Raw genomic sequence first — 19,443 nt, forward strand, 5'->3', positions numbered from 1 at the left:
GCAACAGATATGCATTTTAGCTTTGCACAGTGGCTAGTTTCTATATATGCATACACTCCACCCTGCAAGAGACATGCTCAGTATTCACATTCTAGCCAGGCAAAAACACTTGAGGAAGAAAGGCCAGATGGAAAGAGACCCAAGGCCAGATGGAGAGGGCTCAATGGCCATATTTGGTTCCCAGGGCCTAAGGTTCCCCACCTCTGCTTTAAATAAGGAATAACGTGCCAAAACTATCACCAGAATCACAGTTTTAAGGCCATGAAAGAAGTGGCTTACTTGATGTGTTCTTGGTGACCAGATCCCTGCACAGTTTTAGCACCCCAGCGCTGCTCTTTTTCACTCACATCATTCTGAAAGTACACAGGAGAGAAACAGGTTAAGCAGCAATTACAATTGAACCAGAGCGTTCAGAGGTGACAGAGACTTTAAGGTCTGTAATGAAAGCAAATCCTACAATTGCATCCTCCCTGCCTCTTCCCATCTGTCACTGGTCATTTTGGCTAATTTCAATTTCATATCCTGCCCTCTTCCAACAAGTCCTTCAGCAGGATAAACATCCAGCTACTAAAAAACCCAGTTAAATTCATTTATTTGTTGCGTACAAACATAAGCATGTCCCTCCCGATGACTCTCAGACTTTGACTTAGCAAGCCCTAAATTACTTGCTTTGCTCTGATTCTAACTAGCATGGCTAGCATTTAGAGAAAGTTTCTAACCATACCACAAAGTCAGGATCCGTTTCCCAGTCATCAGCACCATCATCTTGGCTGACACTGATAGTGTGGCCTGCACTTGCTTTCCACATCTGAAATTTCAGAAGAAACAGTGACATTAGAATAAAAAAGGTTTCATGCTTGCAGTACAAAATAGTTCTGCAAGAATCACATTATTATTGCCAGGAAAAATATATAGATTCCACCCAATGAAAGGTTGGTTAATGACTTTGCTATGGTTAGATACTGCCAACAACTGCAATTCTAATGGGTGTACATTTAGCTAACCCCACATTGTTGCAAGCTGAATACTCTTGCCATTATTCCACAGCTAGGAATAGTTACTGGCACCATTTCAAAGGAAAAGGAGGAAATTCATTCCGGTAAGAGTCAACATGCATATGTTTGGTTCATTCATTCATCTGAAACACATTGTGAACCAGCCACAGAAAGGGAGGCCAGTTCAGAGAAGGCATGGCACAAGCTGAACTGTTTAGCCAGCTCACCTCTGCACACTTACAGCAATATAAGGTAGTTTTTGCTTCTACTATTATTTATTGCAATTATGGAAATAGGTGATTTTAAAGGTAGCTTCTCTTTATATAAATGAGTTTCAACTGGGATAAAAATGGCCATGGGCATTAATTAAAGACATGTGGACAATCTGGAGCAATTTCTTGCCTCCCCACACAGGCAGTTTGAAGACCACCCAGTTCCATATAGCTCAAATCCTCTCCCCACAAAACATACCAGACCAAAAATAAGGCTGCAATGCTCTGTAAGCCACACTGAATTCAGCCAGCTCACTTTAGAGTAAGCGTGCTTGGGATTACATACAGTCATCAACATTCAGAGAGGATCAGAGGTACTGCACAACAGACAACATCTCAGCCTCTCTTCTTTTGCAGACGCAAGAGATATTGAGTTTTCCTTTCCAGCTCTAACCTTTCTAGTTTTCCACTGAACATGGTTAGCAGCTCAGTGGCTTTAAATTTCCTATGCAATTTGCTGTTCTGGCCAATTTCTTTCAAACCAGGCTGGAGAGAAACGTTATCCATGAGTCATTGACTCACACAATTTCTGGAAAAGGGGTAAGGGGGTGGGGAATAGAGAACTCAGACAATCAGACATGCTGGCTACTTTGTTCTACAGCAGCCAGAGAAGAATATTATTACTGTATTATTATTATTATATTTGTACCCCACACATCTGACTGGGTTCCCCCAGCCACCCTGGGTGGATTCCAACATATCAAAACATAATAAAACATTAAAAGAAATTATCCAGACTGTAGTCAAGAAAGGAGAGTGGCATGCAGAGTGTATTTTATACATCAGGAAAGTAAAAAGTGGTGTAGCAAGTCAACCCCAATTGCCTCAGAGGAATTTTTTCACATTATCTACCCATCCTATAGGTCTGTGCTATAGAATATAAGGTTACTGCATTTGTGTACATATCCTCCCTAAGTGAGCAAAGAGCAGGCCTCAAAATAATACCTTAAATTAACCGTTGTCAGTAATCTCCCTTTCATGGGTATTCTTGACTTGTGCACATTTCTGCAGGTATACTACATATACTGTATGTGCCTTTTGGGTCAGAAAGTCAGATACATCCAGCATCTATTAATTTTAGGACTACAGGCTTCTCTGTGCCTTTAAAAACAGTATGGCATGCAAATAGTGAACAAATGAAGCTTTTCATATCACTAGTTCAATATCAGGAAAACGGTTTGCCACCAACTAGTGTTAGGTAAAATATAAATACACTCTTGATCACTAAACCATGGTTTGGCCATCAGATAACATTTTGTCTGGACCCAACTTCTCACGTCGATTAGAAAAAGAGGAATGAGTGAATCTATGGTCAAACGAATGTTGGGCTCCCAACTCTCTCCAACCCCAGCCAGCATGACCAATGGTCAGGGTTGATAGAAACTGTAGCCCAGGAACATTTGGGGGTGGGGACAGGCTTGCCAGCCCTGCTCTAGGAAGTCCAATGAGGTAGGAAATAAAACAGAGTGGGACATAGACAATTAGATGCAAAGCTGAAAAGGCAAAGCAATGACCACAACAGAAATAAACAGCTTCAATCAGCACTCTTCATTGAAACAGTGGATAGTCCAGTGGTATGTGGACTTCAGAATGAAAGAATGAATAAGTCCAACTTCTGCCTGCACCATGAGTAACATTTTGTGTGACTGACTGAATCACAGGCAATGAATTACCACAGAATTACAAGCCATTTCCAAAGGACAGTATCTGCATCCAGCTGAACAGTGCTCTTATCTGGATTCCGAAAGCACACTGTCTCACCAAGATAACAAGAGTAGGCCCGGCACACATCAACATCCGTAGGATGAACATAACATGCAGCTAGGCAGTAGTTTTCAGACACATGATCTGCGGCAGCGCTCATGACCTGCTGCCTCCATAAACTACTGGCTCACATGCCGTGGCCTTTCGGTAATTATAAACATGGAAATGTGTCTAACAAGCGCAAGTAAGCATCCCCTCAATGCTCCAGGAAAATCATTGCGCATCTCCCTATTGCATTAATGGCTGAGAAGTGGGTGGGGGTAGGGTTCGATCACAGGACAAAGAGAAGGGCTATTAGCGTGGTGGCAGAGTGCCTATTTTGCACTCAGGTCTCCAGTTCCATCCCCAGCATCTCCAGGTAGCCTTGGAGAAACCTTGGCAGGCATGTAGACATGCTGAGGTAGATGGACCATTGCTGGGCGGACCTGGCAGCTTCATATCCTAGAGACACTTACGGGTTATTTTGATGTTCACCCTGCCAGAGTTCTTACCAGCTTTAAGCTTGCGGGGAGCAGCACCCCCAAGATGAAGCTGTCAAATAACTTCCTTCCCCTGAGATCCAACACAACACACAATGATATTCTCCTACTCCAGACAAGCCCATCCAGTTTTCGCATCCACATCCACTAGCCTGAACTGCAATCCATGTGCCCAGGAAAATGCCAACTGCCCAGGGGGGCGGGCAGTCCTCTCTCCAGCACAATGCTGCCCCCTTGAGCAGGCACGGAGCGCGGGCACGCCCGGCGAGCGGAAGAGCGAGCCGGGAAGGCGCTCCCCTCCCTTCGGGAATGAGCGTCCCAGACAAGGAAGCAAGAGCGGCTCAACCCCCTTCGATCCGCTGCCTCCTCGCCACCGAAGAACAAAGGGCGATCAAAGCGAGGCAGCCCACCCAGCCAGCCACGGAGATGCCATGTGGCACCCCAGCCCCCACTTCTTCCCTCCCTATACGACTCTTCTCCTTCCTCCTCCCCTCACAAATCTCAATCTGGGCTGCTCCAGGTACGGGCCCCACCTTGCAGCGCCGATGCCCTAGTTAGATCCCCGGGATGGCCATGCTGCGCGTGGCGCAGAAATCAGAGCCAAGGCACCCCCACCCGCCCACTTGATTTTTTATTTTTTTTAAAGCCCCCACGAACGGCTTTACCTCCCCGCTCCAGCCAAGAGCCGAGTCCCGCTACGAGCAAGCGGATCGCGGGCGGCAGGGACCCTCCCGGCTTGCGGACCTTGCTGCGCCGAGGAGCCTCCCCGTGGCTGGCGCAAAAGGCGAGCGGCGCGAGGGAGCACCTGGCCGGGCTCCTGCCACTTACTTTGTTCCCAGCCCACTTCCTGGCTGCCCAGGCGCCTTCCTCTCCCGATGCAGCGTCTCCTCGCTTTCCCCTGCTGGGGCTTCCTAACTCGGCTGGTGCTGCAATTTCCGCCTCTCCCAAGATCCCGTTTCCTGTTTTTCATCACAGCGCGTCATCAGGTGGGAGAGGACTAAAGCGAGCTGCCGGTGGTGGTTGGCACTCGGCTCCAAGCGGGCTTTGCAGCAAGTCCGCGGAAACGGGGGTCGCCTATATTGGAAGCCCCCCGATGCGCCCCTCGCATCTCCTATGCCAAAGCTCCCGGACCCTCTCTCTGCGCCGCCTCTTCCTAACGCGCTTGCTCGGGTCCCGATGGGAGCATCGTTTCTTACCAAAGCGTGCAATGGCTTTTGCCATTCAGAGGGTGGGAGTGGGGGAACCCAGGCGTTCAAGTCGGCCGGTGGGTGGGCGGGAAATTTTATTAGCAATTGGGTCACAACGTCGATCCAAAAGTAAACCACGTCTCACTGATTTCAGTGGGGTTGGCTCTCAGCTAAAATGGGCATGGGGTTATTTAACAAAATTTGCATACCGTCACTAGAACAAAAGACCTCTTAGATAGCCTAAAACATTAATTTTAGGCTTAGATAGCCTAAAACATTATTTTTTTTAAAAAATCATTAAAAACAAGTCACATAAAAAGCTAAGCTTTAAAATAACATCTGTAATTTTAAAACAGTTGTACTTACTAAAATGAGGCATTAAAATTGCGTATTAAGATTACATGCCTGGGTAGCCTTGCTGGAACTAAAATAGTTTTTAGTAGGCACGGAAAAACCATTTGGAGGAGGCACCCGCCTAATATCAATGAGCAGAGAATTCCAAAGTGTAGGTGCTGCAACACTGAAAAGTTGGCTTCTTGCAAGCGTGGAATGAACACTGTATTGTACTTGTAAAAGCGCTAGTCCCACAGACTGAAGTGGCCGACTGGACACATATGAGGTGAGGCCCCCCTTTAAGAAAACTGGCCCCAAGTTGTTGAGAGCCATATACTAACAGTAACACATTGATCTTGACCTGGTAACATACCGGCAGCTACTGCAGATCTCTGAGCAAGATATGCTGAGAGGGTCTCACTCCTGTCAGCGATCCTGCTGCAGTTTCCAGGTCAAGCACAAGGGAAGTCCTGCATAGTAATCCAATACTGAAGTCATTAATGCCTGAACATTAATGTGCAACAAGCTATACCGATCCTGTTATTGCACCAGTCAAAGCAAACAGAAGCCACTCCTAGCCACTGAGGCCTCCAATCACAACCCCATCCAGGGACGGCAACTGGCCAATTTCTCAGACACAGGAAACCATTCACCCACAGCGCCTCCATCTTACTGGGATTCAAAGCTCAGTTTCTTTTTCCTCATCCAACCCACCACTGTGTCTGGGCACCAGTCCAGGTCCTGCACGGCCTCTCCGGATTGAGATGTTGTGGAGAAATAGAGCTGAGTATCACTAGCATACTGATGGCACTTTGCCCCCAAAATTACAGCCTCACATGACCGTTTGTGTAGGGCCATCACAAATGAGGAAGAAAGGAGCTGGAGGGATCCCGGGCTTCAGCAGAGGGAGGACAAAAGCAACAGTCTTTGACCTAGAATAACGGGTCACTTCCACTTTTCTGCCTCAGGTTGTTTCCCTTCTCCCCAGCCAAGCTCCTGTAGAAGAGGGAAGCCCTCTAGCTGCTTTTGCCAGGCATGTGAATGGGAAGAATAGGTAAACAGAACACTCTTTTTACCATCTGTAAGTCCAAACTTCAGAGATCCATGCTTTAAAAATGGCATTTCTATAGCTTAAAAAAGTTGTCTATTGAACTCCAAATAATAGCAATGATGACTGTTGGAAACTCATGTTTGGGGCACGGAGCAGAGACCGACTGCTTAAAAACATGTATGTATGTATGTATGTATGTATGTATGTATGTATGTATTAGAAACTGTTAAGGAACACTTTTCTACTCTTTGGAAACCTGCAACTTAAAAAAAAATGTTCTCGGATACAATTTCCTACAGACCTTTTTTAGGGTAAATGAGAGATGCTATACCATTGGGAAAGAAGAGCAATGACTCACAATACAGTTAAATGGTGGTAAAAATGTGAGGAAGAGTCTAGAAAAGCAACTTTATTCCATCTATGGAATTTATAGCTGAATGAAATTTGGAACATGACTTATATGCTAAAAAACTAGTTTCTAAAAGCTTCTCTTAAAACTGTTGTGGCTGACCTCAACAAGATTTCCAAATATTAGCACCATCGCTTGCTACATCGCATTGCTTCAAAATGTGCAAATCTAGCCCTGCTCTCTCTGTGTGTCTATCATTCTGCTGAATAGGACCCTGGACTTCTGCCCAGAGAGCATCACCGTTTCCAGGAGAGAATATTCTACAAAACTGAAGCAGAAAACTTTTCTTATGGCATGGGGAGAAGAGCCAGCCAGATCTCAAGTGATGGAAAGGCTCATACGGATCTAAGTCAGGGCTAAGCAATGTAATGCCCTCCAGATACTGTTGGACAGCAGCTCTCACCAGCCCTAGCCAACATGGGCAATGGTCAGGGATGATGGGAATAGTTATCTGGAGGACCCTTATGGACACTGGGCCTTGGGTCAAGCTCCTGGAGACCCAGAAGCCAATGAGGGCTGGGGGGGGGGGAGTGTTGACCAATCACAAGGGAGTGGAGCGTTAAAGAAGAGAACCTGACATAAATGGTCAGATAGCGCTTAGATGGATTTTAGGCTTTTAAAGGCTTGGCTGGGTGGTCAGGGTTTCGCTAGGCTGGGCACCCCAGATTATTTCTCTGAAGGGAAGGAAAAGATTCTAGGAGTCTGAAAGTGTTTTACTGGCTGGGTAAATAACCATTCTTGGAACAATTAGTTTAATTAGAAACAGGTTTAAAGTAAAGCTTTAAGTAAAGTTCTTAATTACTTCTGTAAAGTGATCTGACAAACAAAATGTTGTACCTTCCCAGAGCAATCACTGAGCTTTAACCCTCACTGAATGTGTATAAATAAAATTCCAGTCTTGTTTCCAACATGCCTCATTCATACTTTTGATCTACTGGTTGAGGGATAAGTGGCCTCAGGTTTTCCTTTATATAAAGAATCCTTGCTGCTGCATTAGTAAACACTACCATGTACAGAGAATCTCCTACCTCTCAATAATTATTGTCAGGAGGTGTTTTAAATTTTAAAGTGCCTCCAACCTGGTCATATTACCTTGCTCCCATTTTTACTGAGGGAGTTTGCCCAGACACCACACTGACTACCCAAGGTCTAAGATACTGATACAGAATTAAAAGGGGAAACTGCTGGGAACATCAATCTTCCTCCTTTCCAGGGTTTTAGATGCAAGTATGGAAGGAAAAGAAGCTGCAACTCCTTGCCTCTAGGGTAGCAAACAGCTGTTTTGTTTGATTCTGTGCTTGCACCTCAAAATGCGAGCGGCAAGTTGTGAACCACTGAGAAAGGAAAAGCTAGGGGAAATGTGTGATTCATCTGCATTGAAATAACTGCAGAGAGAACCGAGACTGGTTCCTGTTATCATTCAATATTGAGGAAAGCACATTCAACATAGAGTTGCTATAGCTACCAGAAATATTAATCTGTTTCTACACTAAAGTGCTAGAATAGCATAGATGGAAAAAAAGGGGGGGGGGATAATCCCCAGATTACATGACAATAGCTCCTGGTCACAGGGCTAAGCAGCCATTTAGAAAACAAGCGGATGGCAGAAGGCAACAGCAGTTTCATCAGTTCAACTGTGGGGTGAACTTCAAAAGGTTTAAAAGCAACCCACTTACTGAAGCATTTTAGAAATGCTTGTTTTATGTAGCACATTTTGAGACAAATTTTCATCAGCAGGGTTCCTGCACACAGCTGAGGTGCTCAGCCATGCACTGTTATGCAGGCTTACTCTGAAGTTGCACTGGAGTCCAATGGAGTTAACCATCAAAGCCGCAATCTAATGTAGGGCTACACTTTAGGAACGTAAACAGACTGTGACACAGCACAGGCGGTGCTTTCCAGATGTCCTGGGTAATTCACATCAGTCCCCTGCCAGCATGGGCAATAGGAGAATGGGAGTTGTAGTGCAAAGCTACTAGAACATCACATTGTGCTACACCACGGGTAGCTTAAGTGTCTTGAAGGAAATGGGACTTGCCTCAGTTCAGACCAGCCTCATCCAAGTTGTACTCCAATTCTGGAAGTTGTGCTCCAAAATCATCTGGAGGGCACCTGGGCTGGGGGAAAGCTGGTTTCAGCAAAAGGGAACATGACTGGATGCTTCACAAGAAATCTCATCCACATCAATTAATTACTTGAAATCTCACTTCAAAACACTTCAAGCCCCATTGCTGGCAGTGGAAAAAAATGCTTCAGTACTTTATTGAAAGAAAGCAATAAATAATACTGTGATAAAAATAGTTCAAAAGTACTTAGTCTGTACATATTTTGTTACATAATCAGAAGTACACATAAAAGATTAATAGAAAAAACAACAAAACAGTAACAATGGATTTCAGTCGTACAATTAAAAAGAGCCAAAACCAAAACAGAAAAAGACATGCTGTATATATTATTGCATAATAAATAATGCACCATAATCTGAACTCATTCCTTGCTGGCCTCTTAAGATGCTATTTAAAAAAAGAATGATGCATTTTCTACTTATATTGGTTGAAATGGCTAACGCTATTAACAATTAATCTTTTGTCCAGAATTTAAAACAAGTTTATAAATATATGCAAAAGATGGCATAAGAAAAATAAGGCCTTTTTAATAGTTGCACTACTACACGCTTTAGCCTCATGGGCCATCAGCATTTTCGTCATGAGACAGTTGCGCATCATGATTGGTCCACTTAGAAGAATTACATCAGTATTTTTCTGAAAAACAGTTTCACATCAAAATACAGGAGAGCACTTCGTTGCCTATTGAGTACTATTAGGAGCTATCCTCGGTTAAGAGAAAATATTTCCGCTTATGGCTTATGCTCAGTCAATGAACATAGACTGTACAAATATAGCCACAAAAAGTAGTTATAAATGAGCTCACCAGGTCTCACACACATTTCATAGTATTCAAATAAATCCCACATTTTAGAATTTCATTTAAAGCAAGTTATATTGAACAGAAGACTTAAATAAATCCACATTAAAATCATATGCTAGGTGGAAAAAGTAGAGTTATGAACGGAAATAGAAGCAGGTACCATGCCCACTTTATTAATAAACATATGCTTCTCTGAAAAAAATGGGATTTATTTAACATTTTAGAGCTAGCTAGCATTTTCCAAATGGCAAAATATATATACTGCTTGAGTCAGGATACCTTTACAAAGATAGTAAAATCCTTTTCACCTGTGTTTATTATTAAAAACTTATTACTGATAATTACAATAACTGCATAATTTACAAAAACCCTACATTGCTTATAGGGGTAGATACATACAAGCATTACAGTACATTCAGTTGAAGAGACTAAAATTAACAAATCGGCAGTAATTTGATTTATAGACTGAATACAAAGGTAAGTAATAAGACTCACATACACTTACATAAATATAAGAAACATTTAAGTCTAAAATACTTTCTCTATAGTACTCACAAATTCATCTAATTAAAAACTCTGTAATAAAATATTTCAAAGTGTTGATTTAACAAGTATTAACAAGATTAAAGATTTGAATTGTTTCCAAAATACGGTCTTTGATTCAAAATGTTTCAGGTCATCTGTAGAAATAGTGGGGATAAACTGAAAATAAAGTAAGATTCAGTTAGTTGCAGAAGTCAAGTCAGGAAAATGTATGCACCATCTCTCTGACCCATGGAATGACAAGCACAGAGGGGAGACTACATGCAGTTTTACTCTCTTTTCACAGCCTCAGTCAAGGGAGGCAGTGAAAGCCTGTCACAGTGCCAACTGGCTGTTAGGCAAAGGAAGGGGGGGAACCAAACTCTGCCCAGACTTCCCTTTTCCTCTACATCCAAAAGCTGATCAGTTGTATGGAATGACTTTACTCAGAAGTGTCACAGCACCAGTGGGCTACTCCTTTCAGCCCCACAAGTGCAACTGCACCAGATGCACAACCAGCTGTGAAGCACTTCCTTCACAATAAAATGTTATGTATTCCCATGCACTGTTTTCCCCAAAGATATAATTAAGGCAGACATATTTTAAACAAAAACCAAACCATTTACTTGAAGAGGCTGATCTAGCCATGGGCATAGCCAGGCCGCCCCCCTGCCTTCCCTTGGTAACACCCATGAAGGCAGCCTTTATTCCTTAAAGCAGGGTTATAGTCCTTAAGGGTTGGACAGAATTTTAAAGGGTAAGGAGCAGCGTCCTGCATAGCTTTTTGTTCATTCACTTACCCAGTACAACAGAATAAAATTTTTGAAGTATACAGATGTATTGGTACTTACAATACTACAAACCCCAATACAAGTTATTTGCACATTACATAAAAGTTCCCCCTTTTCAATCTTCCAAAAACAAACTAGAAAGCCTGGTGCTGAAAGTACAGTTATCAGCGCATGAAAATATTTATTTTTTTACATTTATCTAATGTAGATTTATTTAAAATATTTATATACTGCCCATTTCACAAAGACAACAGAAATACAGAAATAAATAAAGAAGGGGGTGTGACTCCTGCGCCCAGAGCCTTTCAAAAGGTGTCCCCACAGAACTCAAACTTATGTCTAAATTACGAAGTTTAAAAAGTAGTTTGGGGACTAGGTATGACAGCTGTTCAAAGGGGGATTATATATTGAGGCTGTATGTGGACTATTACACCAGCTTCCTCTTTACAGCTGCTTGGCTGAATCACAAAACTGCTTTCGAAATTCATGAGGCTGGACAGCAGTTTGTGGTTCTGGGGGACATCTTCCGAATCAATGTGGACTTCAGCATGCCACAGACAGCAACCAGAAAGATGTCAAGGATGTGTTCCTATATTTGTACAGTGGTGCCCCGCAAGACGAATGCCTCGCAAGACGGAAAACTCACTAGACGAAAGAGTTTTCCGTTTTGGAGGTGCTTCGCAAAACGAATTTCCTATGGGCTTGTTTCGCAAGACAACAATGTCTTTGAGTTCCTGCTGTTTTTTTTTCCTTCCCCCCCCCCTTTTCTAAGCCGCTAAACTGCTTATCAGCTGATCCGATCAGCAGATAAGCCGCTAATAGCGCTAATCTGTCAATGGGCTTGCTTCGCAAGACGAAAAAACCGCTAGACGAAGAGAATCACAGAACGGATTCTTTTCGTCTTGCGAGGCACCACTGTATACTGTAACTTTAAAAACATCAATGCACCACAAGGAGGCTATCACTGTTACTTACCAATAAAAGGCTTTAACATGAATAAGTCCTTACTGTAGCAGAATCCAATCTTTGTGTTGCTGATACATTGCCTATTCCAACAATCAGGAAGACATGCAGAACACAGCATGCAGTTAGTATTAGAATCACATATCAATGCAGTTACAGTAACAACATAAAGTTACAAAATGTTAGCTACGCAGAATGTAAAGTAATTGGCTACATATTCACTACTTTGTATTTGTAAGCCACTTTATGAAAAGGATGGGAAAACCTTGCTCATATTGAGGGCCACCGTTAATTGTCAAATTGGCTGCAGCCCACCAAACTACACCAGCATATACTTTCCATTCTCCTAAGTAGGTCAAAACAACCACACGCCCCAATCACAAATTTGGAAAAGGTGTCACAGCTCAATGCCAAAAGACACACTTTGTGTGCAGAGGGCCTCAGGAATTGGAAGCAATACTAATGGACCAACGCTCTGAATTGGTGTAAGACAGCTTCCTAGGTTCTTTAACAGCTTTATCCCTAGAGCAGCATTCAATGTGGTGCCCGGGGTCATGAATTTATAAGCCTCGTACTAGCTATATTCACATGGCAGCTTCTCACTTAGGTGTTTAAGGTCAGGTGACTCCTAGCCTTATGCTCCTGTGCCAATACTGACACAGTTCCTCTCCATATACCTGACTAGCATAGCTCATAAAAGAACTAACCAAAATGAAGAGAGGAAAGGGGACAGCGCAGACAGTAGAGTACCAGACTCTGAATTTCAGGATTATGGGTTCGAGCCCCACATTGGGCGAAAGATTCCTGCACTGCAGAGAGTTGAGCTAGATGACTCTCTTGGTAACTTACAACTCTACAATTCTATAAAACATGAGAGATGGCACTATAGCAGGTGTCCCATCTGCCCTGGGGGAGGCAGCTGTGCGTCCCTTCATTAAGACGACCTCCCTGGACCCAGAAGTATTAAAACTATTGCCCAGTGGCAAATATACCGTTTTGGAGCAAGGTGTTTGAGAAGGTGATGGTGGCCCAGCCTTAGGAATGCTTGGAGAAAGCTGATTACTCGGATCCATTCCAAACTGACTTTAGCCCTGGTCACCTCACTGAAACTGCCTTGGCTGTCTTGGCTAATGACATTTACTAAGAGAGTGCATCTGGGCCAGAGACTCCCCACCCTTTGTTAAGGAATCAGGTTGTTTACTGGCTGGTAAGACTTGCATACCTGGTGGAATCTACCACTTCCAGCTGCTGAATAATACCTATCCACCAAGAGGACTGGAGCAGAACACCATACAAGCTCAGCTGAAACTGGATTATGTACAGCAATAATACTTTGTGGATTGCATGCAACAATATTGCATTATGTGCTACATGGATAATAGATTCAGATGTGTTCCATTACCACACAGAGATAAATGTTTTTTTAAAAAGATTTCTAAATCATTTGAAGACAATCCTAAAGTTTGCTTCATTAGATATCACAGAAAGTCAACAGTTATTAATGCTGAAATAGTATTACTAATGCTGCCATCATTCACTAACAAATTAAAGCATTACTGAAAGTCATGCACAGGGTTAAGTCCTCCCCACTCCCCATACAAAGAAAGCAGATGATTACACTTACAACCTCAGGCATAAATCATCATCATGCTTAAAAAAAATAAGCACTACATTACCATCAATTTGCATCTTCTTTGGCTGCATAGAAGGTGAAGACATTGAGGTGTTAACTCTGAAGTTTGCAGGGAGAGTCTCTGCTGATCCAGCTGCTAAACCCCGTATGTCCTTTGGTCTAAACTTCTTCCTCCATGAAGGTGCTCGTCTAAAGCTTTTGTCATCATCCTATCAAGTTAACAAGTGTAACGAAGATTGAACATGAAAAAAAGAAAGGCAATACACTTTAATATATGATTAATATACAAGACAACCATAATATTCAAGAGTGCTTTGGTTTAGATTCTTAGATGCTTTGGAACCACATATTTTGCACGTTGTTCGTTTTATTGGTGATGTTTAAAAATCCAATATTCATGCATCCTTTTCAAAGACTATCTACTCCCATGGCTGTCAGTATCTGAAGGAAAGAAGTTTAGTCATCTTTCCCCCGTCTAATAGGAATTTGAAACTATGCAATATGATAAGCAATTTTAGAAGATACTACATTAATTACAAATATTCAGTGCTGAATTCCAAATTAATGCAGAAAAGAAACGTTTCTGCAGCCTTTTGTGAGAAGGGCAATTCTGTTGCCATTTTGTGTACCTTGAACAGTTTCCTTTTTGCTTTGTCTGAGAAAATAAGCTAAGCAAAAATTTAGCTGGACAGACGAATCAAGCTGCGAGTTTCCCACAAAATTCTCACTGATGTGGACGAGAGAGTGATTCAAATAGCTTGAGATCTCCAGGACTACAGTTCTCCTCTGGTTCTAATTCAATCACTGTACTGCCTATTAATTGGCTACCTACAGCCCTGAGAAATAAAGAGTGCTATCCAAGCAGTATTGTAAACTGAACTTCAAAAAAACAATGAAAAGCTTACCACCTTTTTTTACAAACAAGACAGTTGGCTTTCCTTTTTGTGTGCCTGGAAATTCCCTTTGCAGGGCTACCCTTTTGTTCAATCAAGCCTCTTTCCACTCAGCCTTAACAGCTCTGGCATGCTGGAATTCCCTTGAATTTGAGTTCCCTTTTCCACTGACCACTCCCCTTTCCCCTGAGTATCCCTTGTCCCTCACCCAGTTTGCAAGTGCCCTCCTGGTCTGTCCTGCACCTCACTGAATCACCATCACCTTCTTTGGCATTTCCAACAGAATGTAAGGAAGGAAAGACAAGGTGATGTTATATTTCTCCTTTTTTAAGCCTTTCCCTCCGACCAGCTCTCTTCTCAGAAGCAGAAAGCTACAGTGCACAGCTGTACCATTCATCCCACAACTCCTCCTCCTCACCCTCTTGTGCTCTCCCTCTAAAAAGCCTTTCAATAGTTAATCATCCTTTTTGAGATAAAATCAAGAAACTATTTAAACTCATTGAGAAGGAGTACAATTTACAGAAACTCAGCTGTCTCATAAAGAAAGAAAGCCAGGGATAGCATCCATGCAACCACAGCACCCACAGATCTCCAAGAGGGCTTGGAGGGTGTATATTGTGCTCTGTTCTGTTGAGATACTGAACAAAAATGAACCAACACTTTTAAAATTTGACCTTTCCATTTGCCCCTGTTCACTCTTATATGTTTAGTCTGCTTTTTTAAAATCAAGGCTTACTTGATTATATGACTGCTCAGTTCTTTCCAGTGCTGCATAACCATCATCAAACATCAGTTCTAGAAAAGCCCTGACCTCATCTCCATTACTCGCCATGGTAAGTGGGCACTTTGCCACCTAAACTAAATGATCCTAAAGTTATTCACACCTGATCGTTTTTGTGTTTTGGTTAGTGTGCTACTTTGGGCCAGCTCTACTGGACTGAAAACAGCAGAAGACAGCCAGGGTTGCAGTGGGAAACAGATTCATTAGTACACATTTGAGATAAATTCCTCAAGCTACTCTTATACTTGAAGGGCTTATTCCCTGAATATGTAGAAGTGGCATACATGTCCTGAGAATGTAAGAGACCTGCTGTATCAGGTCAAAAGCCCATCTAGTCCATCATCCTGTTCTCACAGCAGTCAACTAGATGCCTAAAGGAAGGCCAGAAGCAGAACTTGAGTTCAACAGCCCTCTTTCCCACTTGTGCTTCCTAGCAACTTATATTCACTCCACAGTGAATTTCGTAATTCAGCTGTGTGCTGTATGAAGAAGTACTTCATTTTGTTTGTCCCGAATCTTCCAATGTTTGTCTTTGCTGGATGACCCAGTTTTCTAGTATTATGAGAGACAGAAAAACATCTCTCTATCCACTTTCTCCCTATGCTTTAGCACAGCAAGTGTCGTGACAATTCCCACTAAGACAACACAGAGAGGAGGCATAGTTCTTTCTCGCAGTTGCCTGACACTTATTCAAAAAACAAAACATGCCATGATCACTGCCCAACATGGTACAGCAAATGCAGAGCTATAACAAGAGGATGGAAAACTCTACTTAAACGTCTTAAATCTCCTATGTTAAAATAGGGATCAACAAATATTGACGGCTTACCAAACTTCTATCTGTCCTCATTAACCTCAATTCCCTCCACAAACCAAATCTTCTGGCACATGCAGAGAGGACATTGGCAGAGGCATTTCCTCTCACTTGCACTGTGGCATGAAAAGAAAAAAGGAACCTACAGGAATTTTCCTGCTTCCCCCCTTTTTTCAAACTGCTATGCATGTCAGAAGGAGTTCCACTTTCACCCCCAAGCTTCCTAAATGCAGTGAGAACAAATGGCTTCAATGAGAGGTGGAGATTTTTGTCAGTTGCACAGAAATTTCAATAAGAAAACAGCCGGAGTCCTTCCTGTTCCTTAACTTACCCACGCCTCCCTGCAAGTGAAACAAGATTCTGTCTCTCCTGAGACCTCCAGAATGTGCAGAGAGCTTAGAAGAGAGACACTGTTTTTCTCTCACTTGTGGTGCAGTTTGCACAAGAATCTGCACTGCAGAGTTTGTGGAGCTTACTGGGAAACCTTGTTAGAGGGCTAGAGTTATTTGCTTCTAGTGAGATAGAACAGAGCAAATCTATGTTAAAATGAAGCACAGCCAATACAGTACGGGCAGTTCTGCACTAATTAGTGCAAGGATTAACAGGGGTCCCCTCCTCCTCCCTGCATGCAGCCTGTGCCATCCTTAAAATCTGCTCGCACTGGTGGGATGGAGGTGGACAGGACATATTCTGCTGCACAAGGATAAATCCTTGCCCTGACGGAATGTTCACCTTAGTGCTATATTGAAGACTTTGCTACCATAAAGCAGGGAGTAGTGAAAGGTTCTTGGTGATTTATAAGTGCTGAACATCTAATAGTGAATAAATGGTTATACAGAACTCCATTCCTAAAATTTAAGACAAAGAAATTGATCAATAGTGGAAATATCTTTGATCTCAGTGAGTCAGCTGCCTGCACAGGAAAACTGTTCTTAATCTTAGGTGCTGTGACACCAGAGGGGGGAAAGATTATCTTCTCACTTGTCTAGGAGCCCCTTGACTGCATCTCTCGGCAGCGAATGTGCAGGAGGGGGAGTCCAAAAACACACTCCAGTTAAAAGTCCCCATAATTGAGCCCAAGGTTTGCTGCAGGATTTCATTAAGTCGTGGTGGCTGTATGTACAAATAAGAAGTCTGGATGGAATCATAGAACTAAAAACCAAAATACTCACTTCATCAAACCTCCTGTCTGTGCCCATAACTAGAAGGTTGTTGAACTCTCGTTCCAGCACAGCACGAGCCTAAGTGAACAAGAATTAGCAAAACTTATTTCAAACTTTTGGGTTACAGTTGGAAAATCTCTTATGTATAAGATATTGAATATCTGGCACCTAGAGTCAACATATGTTTCCCACTTCTGCCTTAAAAAACATTAAATCTCAATCCCACAGATTCATTATGCTCTTTGACACCAATACAGTATTTCAGGGTTAAAATAGGCCACACACTACAAATTCTTATTCAGTGCTGTATTCTGATAATGAATAAGAATCATCCCCATCAAATTATTTCTTCATTATTACCTGCGTATTTTGAGTGGGAATTTGTAGAGAAAGAGCTAATGCATTGTAATCAAAAGTTTCATCTAAGGCCACAAGTGCGCCATGAACTCCACTTTCTATAAGGTTATTTGCATATTCTTTGAGACCAATCGACACCACCCAGTGAATCATTCTGTCATTGCTCCAGACAAGGACATCTGTAGGGGGGGAAGTAAAGTTATGATATTAATAATAATAATAATTTATTATTTGTACCCCGCCCATCTGGCTGGGTTTCCCCAGCCACTCTGGGCGGCTTCCATAGAAACCAAAAATACACTAAAATATCACACATTAAAAACTTCCCTGAAGTCAGGTGGTTATTTATCACTTTGACATCTAATGGGAGGGCGTTCCACAGGGCGGGCGCCACTACCGAGAAGGCCCTCTGCCTGGTTCCCTGTAGCTTTGCTTCTCGCAATGAGGGAACCGCCAGAAGGCCCTCGGCACTGGACCTCAGCGTCCGGGCAGAACGATGGGGGTGGAGACGCTCCTTCAGGTATACTGGGCCGAGGCCGTTTAGGACTTTAAAGGTCAACACCAGCACTTTGAATTGTGCTCGGAAACATACTGGGAGCCAATGTAGGTCTTTCAAGACCGGTGTTATGTGGTCCCGGCAGCCGCCCCCAGTCACCAGTCTAGCTGCCGCATTCTGGATTAGTTGTAGTTTCCGAGTTACCTTCAAAGATAGCCCCACGTAGAGCACATTGCAGTAGTCCAAGCGGGAGATAACTAGAGCATGTACCACTCTGGCGAGACAGTCCGCGGGCAGGTAGGGTCTCAGCCTGCGTACCAGGTGGAGTTGGTAGACAGCTGCCCTGGATACAGAATTGACCTGTGCCTCCATGGACAGTTGTGAGTCCAAAATGACTCCCAGGCTGCGCACCTGGTCCTTCAGGGGCACAGTTACCCTATTCAGGACCAGGGAGTCCTCCACACCAGCCCACCCCCTGTCCCCCAAAAACAGTACTTCTGTCTTGTGAGGATTCAACTTCAATCAATTAGCCGCCATCCATCCTCCAACCGCCTCCAGGCACTCACACAGGACCTTCACCGCCTTCACTGGTTCTGATTTGAAAGAGAGGTAGAGCTGGGTATCTCCCAGCGGCTTCATATAGATGTTAAAAAGCATGGGGGAGAGGATGGAACCCTGAGGCACCCCACAGGTGAGAGCCCAGGGGTCTGAACACTCATCCCCCACCACCACTTTCTGAACACGGCCCAGGAGGAAGGAGTGAAACCACTGTATAACAGTGCCCCCAGCTCCCAGCCCCTCGAGATGGTCCGGAAGGATGTTATGGTCGATTGTATCAAAGGCCGTTGAGAGATCCAGCAGAACTAGGAAACAACTCTCACCTTTGTCCCTAGCTTGCTGGAGATCATCAACCAGCGCGACCAAGGCAGTTTCAGTCCCATGATGAGGCCTGAAGGGATCCAAATGGTCCGAATCCTCCAGGCGTGCCTGGAGTTGTTCAGCAACCACACGCTCAATCACCTTGCCCAAGAATGGAAAATTTGAGACTGGGCGATAGTTGGCCATACTGGCCGGGTCTAAAGATGTTTTTTTAAGAAGCGGTTTAATGACCGCCTCTTTCAGCGGATCTGGGAATGTTCCCTCACAGAGGGAAGCATTCACCACCCCACAGAGCCCATCGGCTAGCCCTTCCCGGCTTGCTTTTATTAGCCAGGATGGGCAAGGATCAAGGAGACAGGTGGTTGGTTTCACAAGTCCAAGCAGCCTGTCCACATCCTCGGGCGTAACAGATTGAAATTGATTCCATGCAACTTGACCAGACAGGGCTCTAGCACTCTCCCGCCCCAGCCCTGCTCCCACGGTGGTGTCTAGCTCCTTCCGAATATGAAAAAAACTTTCATATTCCGAATCTGCAAAAAACTTTGCAAAATCGTTGCAGGAGATCTTGGGGTCTTTACAAGGCCCCGGTGGTAAAGGTGGTTCCGTTAAATTGCGGACCACCTGAAAGAGTCTCCTGCTACTATTTTCTGCAGATGCAATAGAGGCGGTGAAGAAAGTCTTCTTCGCCGTCGCTATTGCCACTTGGTAGGCTTGACGTTGAGCTCTAACCTGT

The 19,443-nt window shown here is 43.5% G+C and overlaps 2 protein-coding genes across 12 annotated transcripts in view; both read right to left on the reverse strand.

The window, feature by feature from the left end:
• CTTN (cortactin) overlaps nucleotides 1-11,777 on the reverse strand; it is a 37,820-nt gene extending 26,043 nt beyond the window's left edge. For 3 of the 4 annotated variants that reach the window (XM_083464312.1, XM_083464313.1, XM_083464310.1), the window contains exons 1-3: nucleotides 4,339-4,472; nucleotides 725-808; nucleotides 280-353 (exon numbers count right to left, since the gene is read on the reverse strand). In XM_083464312.1, coding sequence (XP_083320438.1) covers nucleotides 280-353; nucleotides 725-808 — 158 coding nt within the window. In that variant the 5' untranslated portion in view covers nucleotides 4,339-4,472. Of the gene's footprint in view, nucleotides 1-279; nucleotides 354-724; nucleotides 809-4,338; nucleotides 4,473-11,706 lie in introns of those variants that run through there. The other variant, XM_083464311.1, reaches the window with a different exon arrangement.
• The window catches only part of PPFIA1 (PTPRF interacting protein alpha 1), a 59,272-nt gene continuing 48,551 nt past the window's right edge, over nucleotides 8,723-19,443 (reverse strand). For 4 of the 8 annotated variants that reach the window (XM_083462421.1, XM_083462418.1, XM_083462416.1 and 1 more), the window contains 5 exons: nucleotides 17,339-17,514; nucleotides 16,988-17,056; nucleotides 13,371-13,536; nucleotides 11,707-11,777; nucleotides 8,723-10,120 (listed from right to left, as the gene is read on the reverse strand). In XM_083462421.1, the coding sequence (XP_083318547.1) occupies nucleotides 11,719-11,777; nucleotides 13,371-13,536; nucleotides 16,988-17,056; nucleotides 17,339-17,514 (470 nt within the window). In that variant the 3' untranslated portion in view covers nucleotides 8,723-10,120; nucleotides 11,707-11,718. The remainder of the gene's footprint in view (nucleotides 10,121-11,706; nucleotides 11,778-13,370; nucleotides 13,537-16,987; nucleotides 17,057-17,338; nucleotides 17,515-19,443) is intronic. The other 4 variants (XM_083462420.1, XM_083462422.1, XM_083462419.1 and 1 more) reach the window with 1 other exon arrangement.

Source organism: Podarcis liolepis, assembly GCF_965112155.1.
Source record: "Podarcis liolepis genome assembly, chromosome: 1".
NCBI lineage: Eukaryota > Metazoa > Chordata > Lepidosauria > Squamata > Lacertidae > Podarcis > Podarcis liolepis.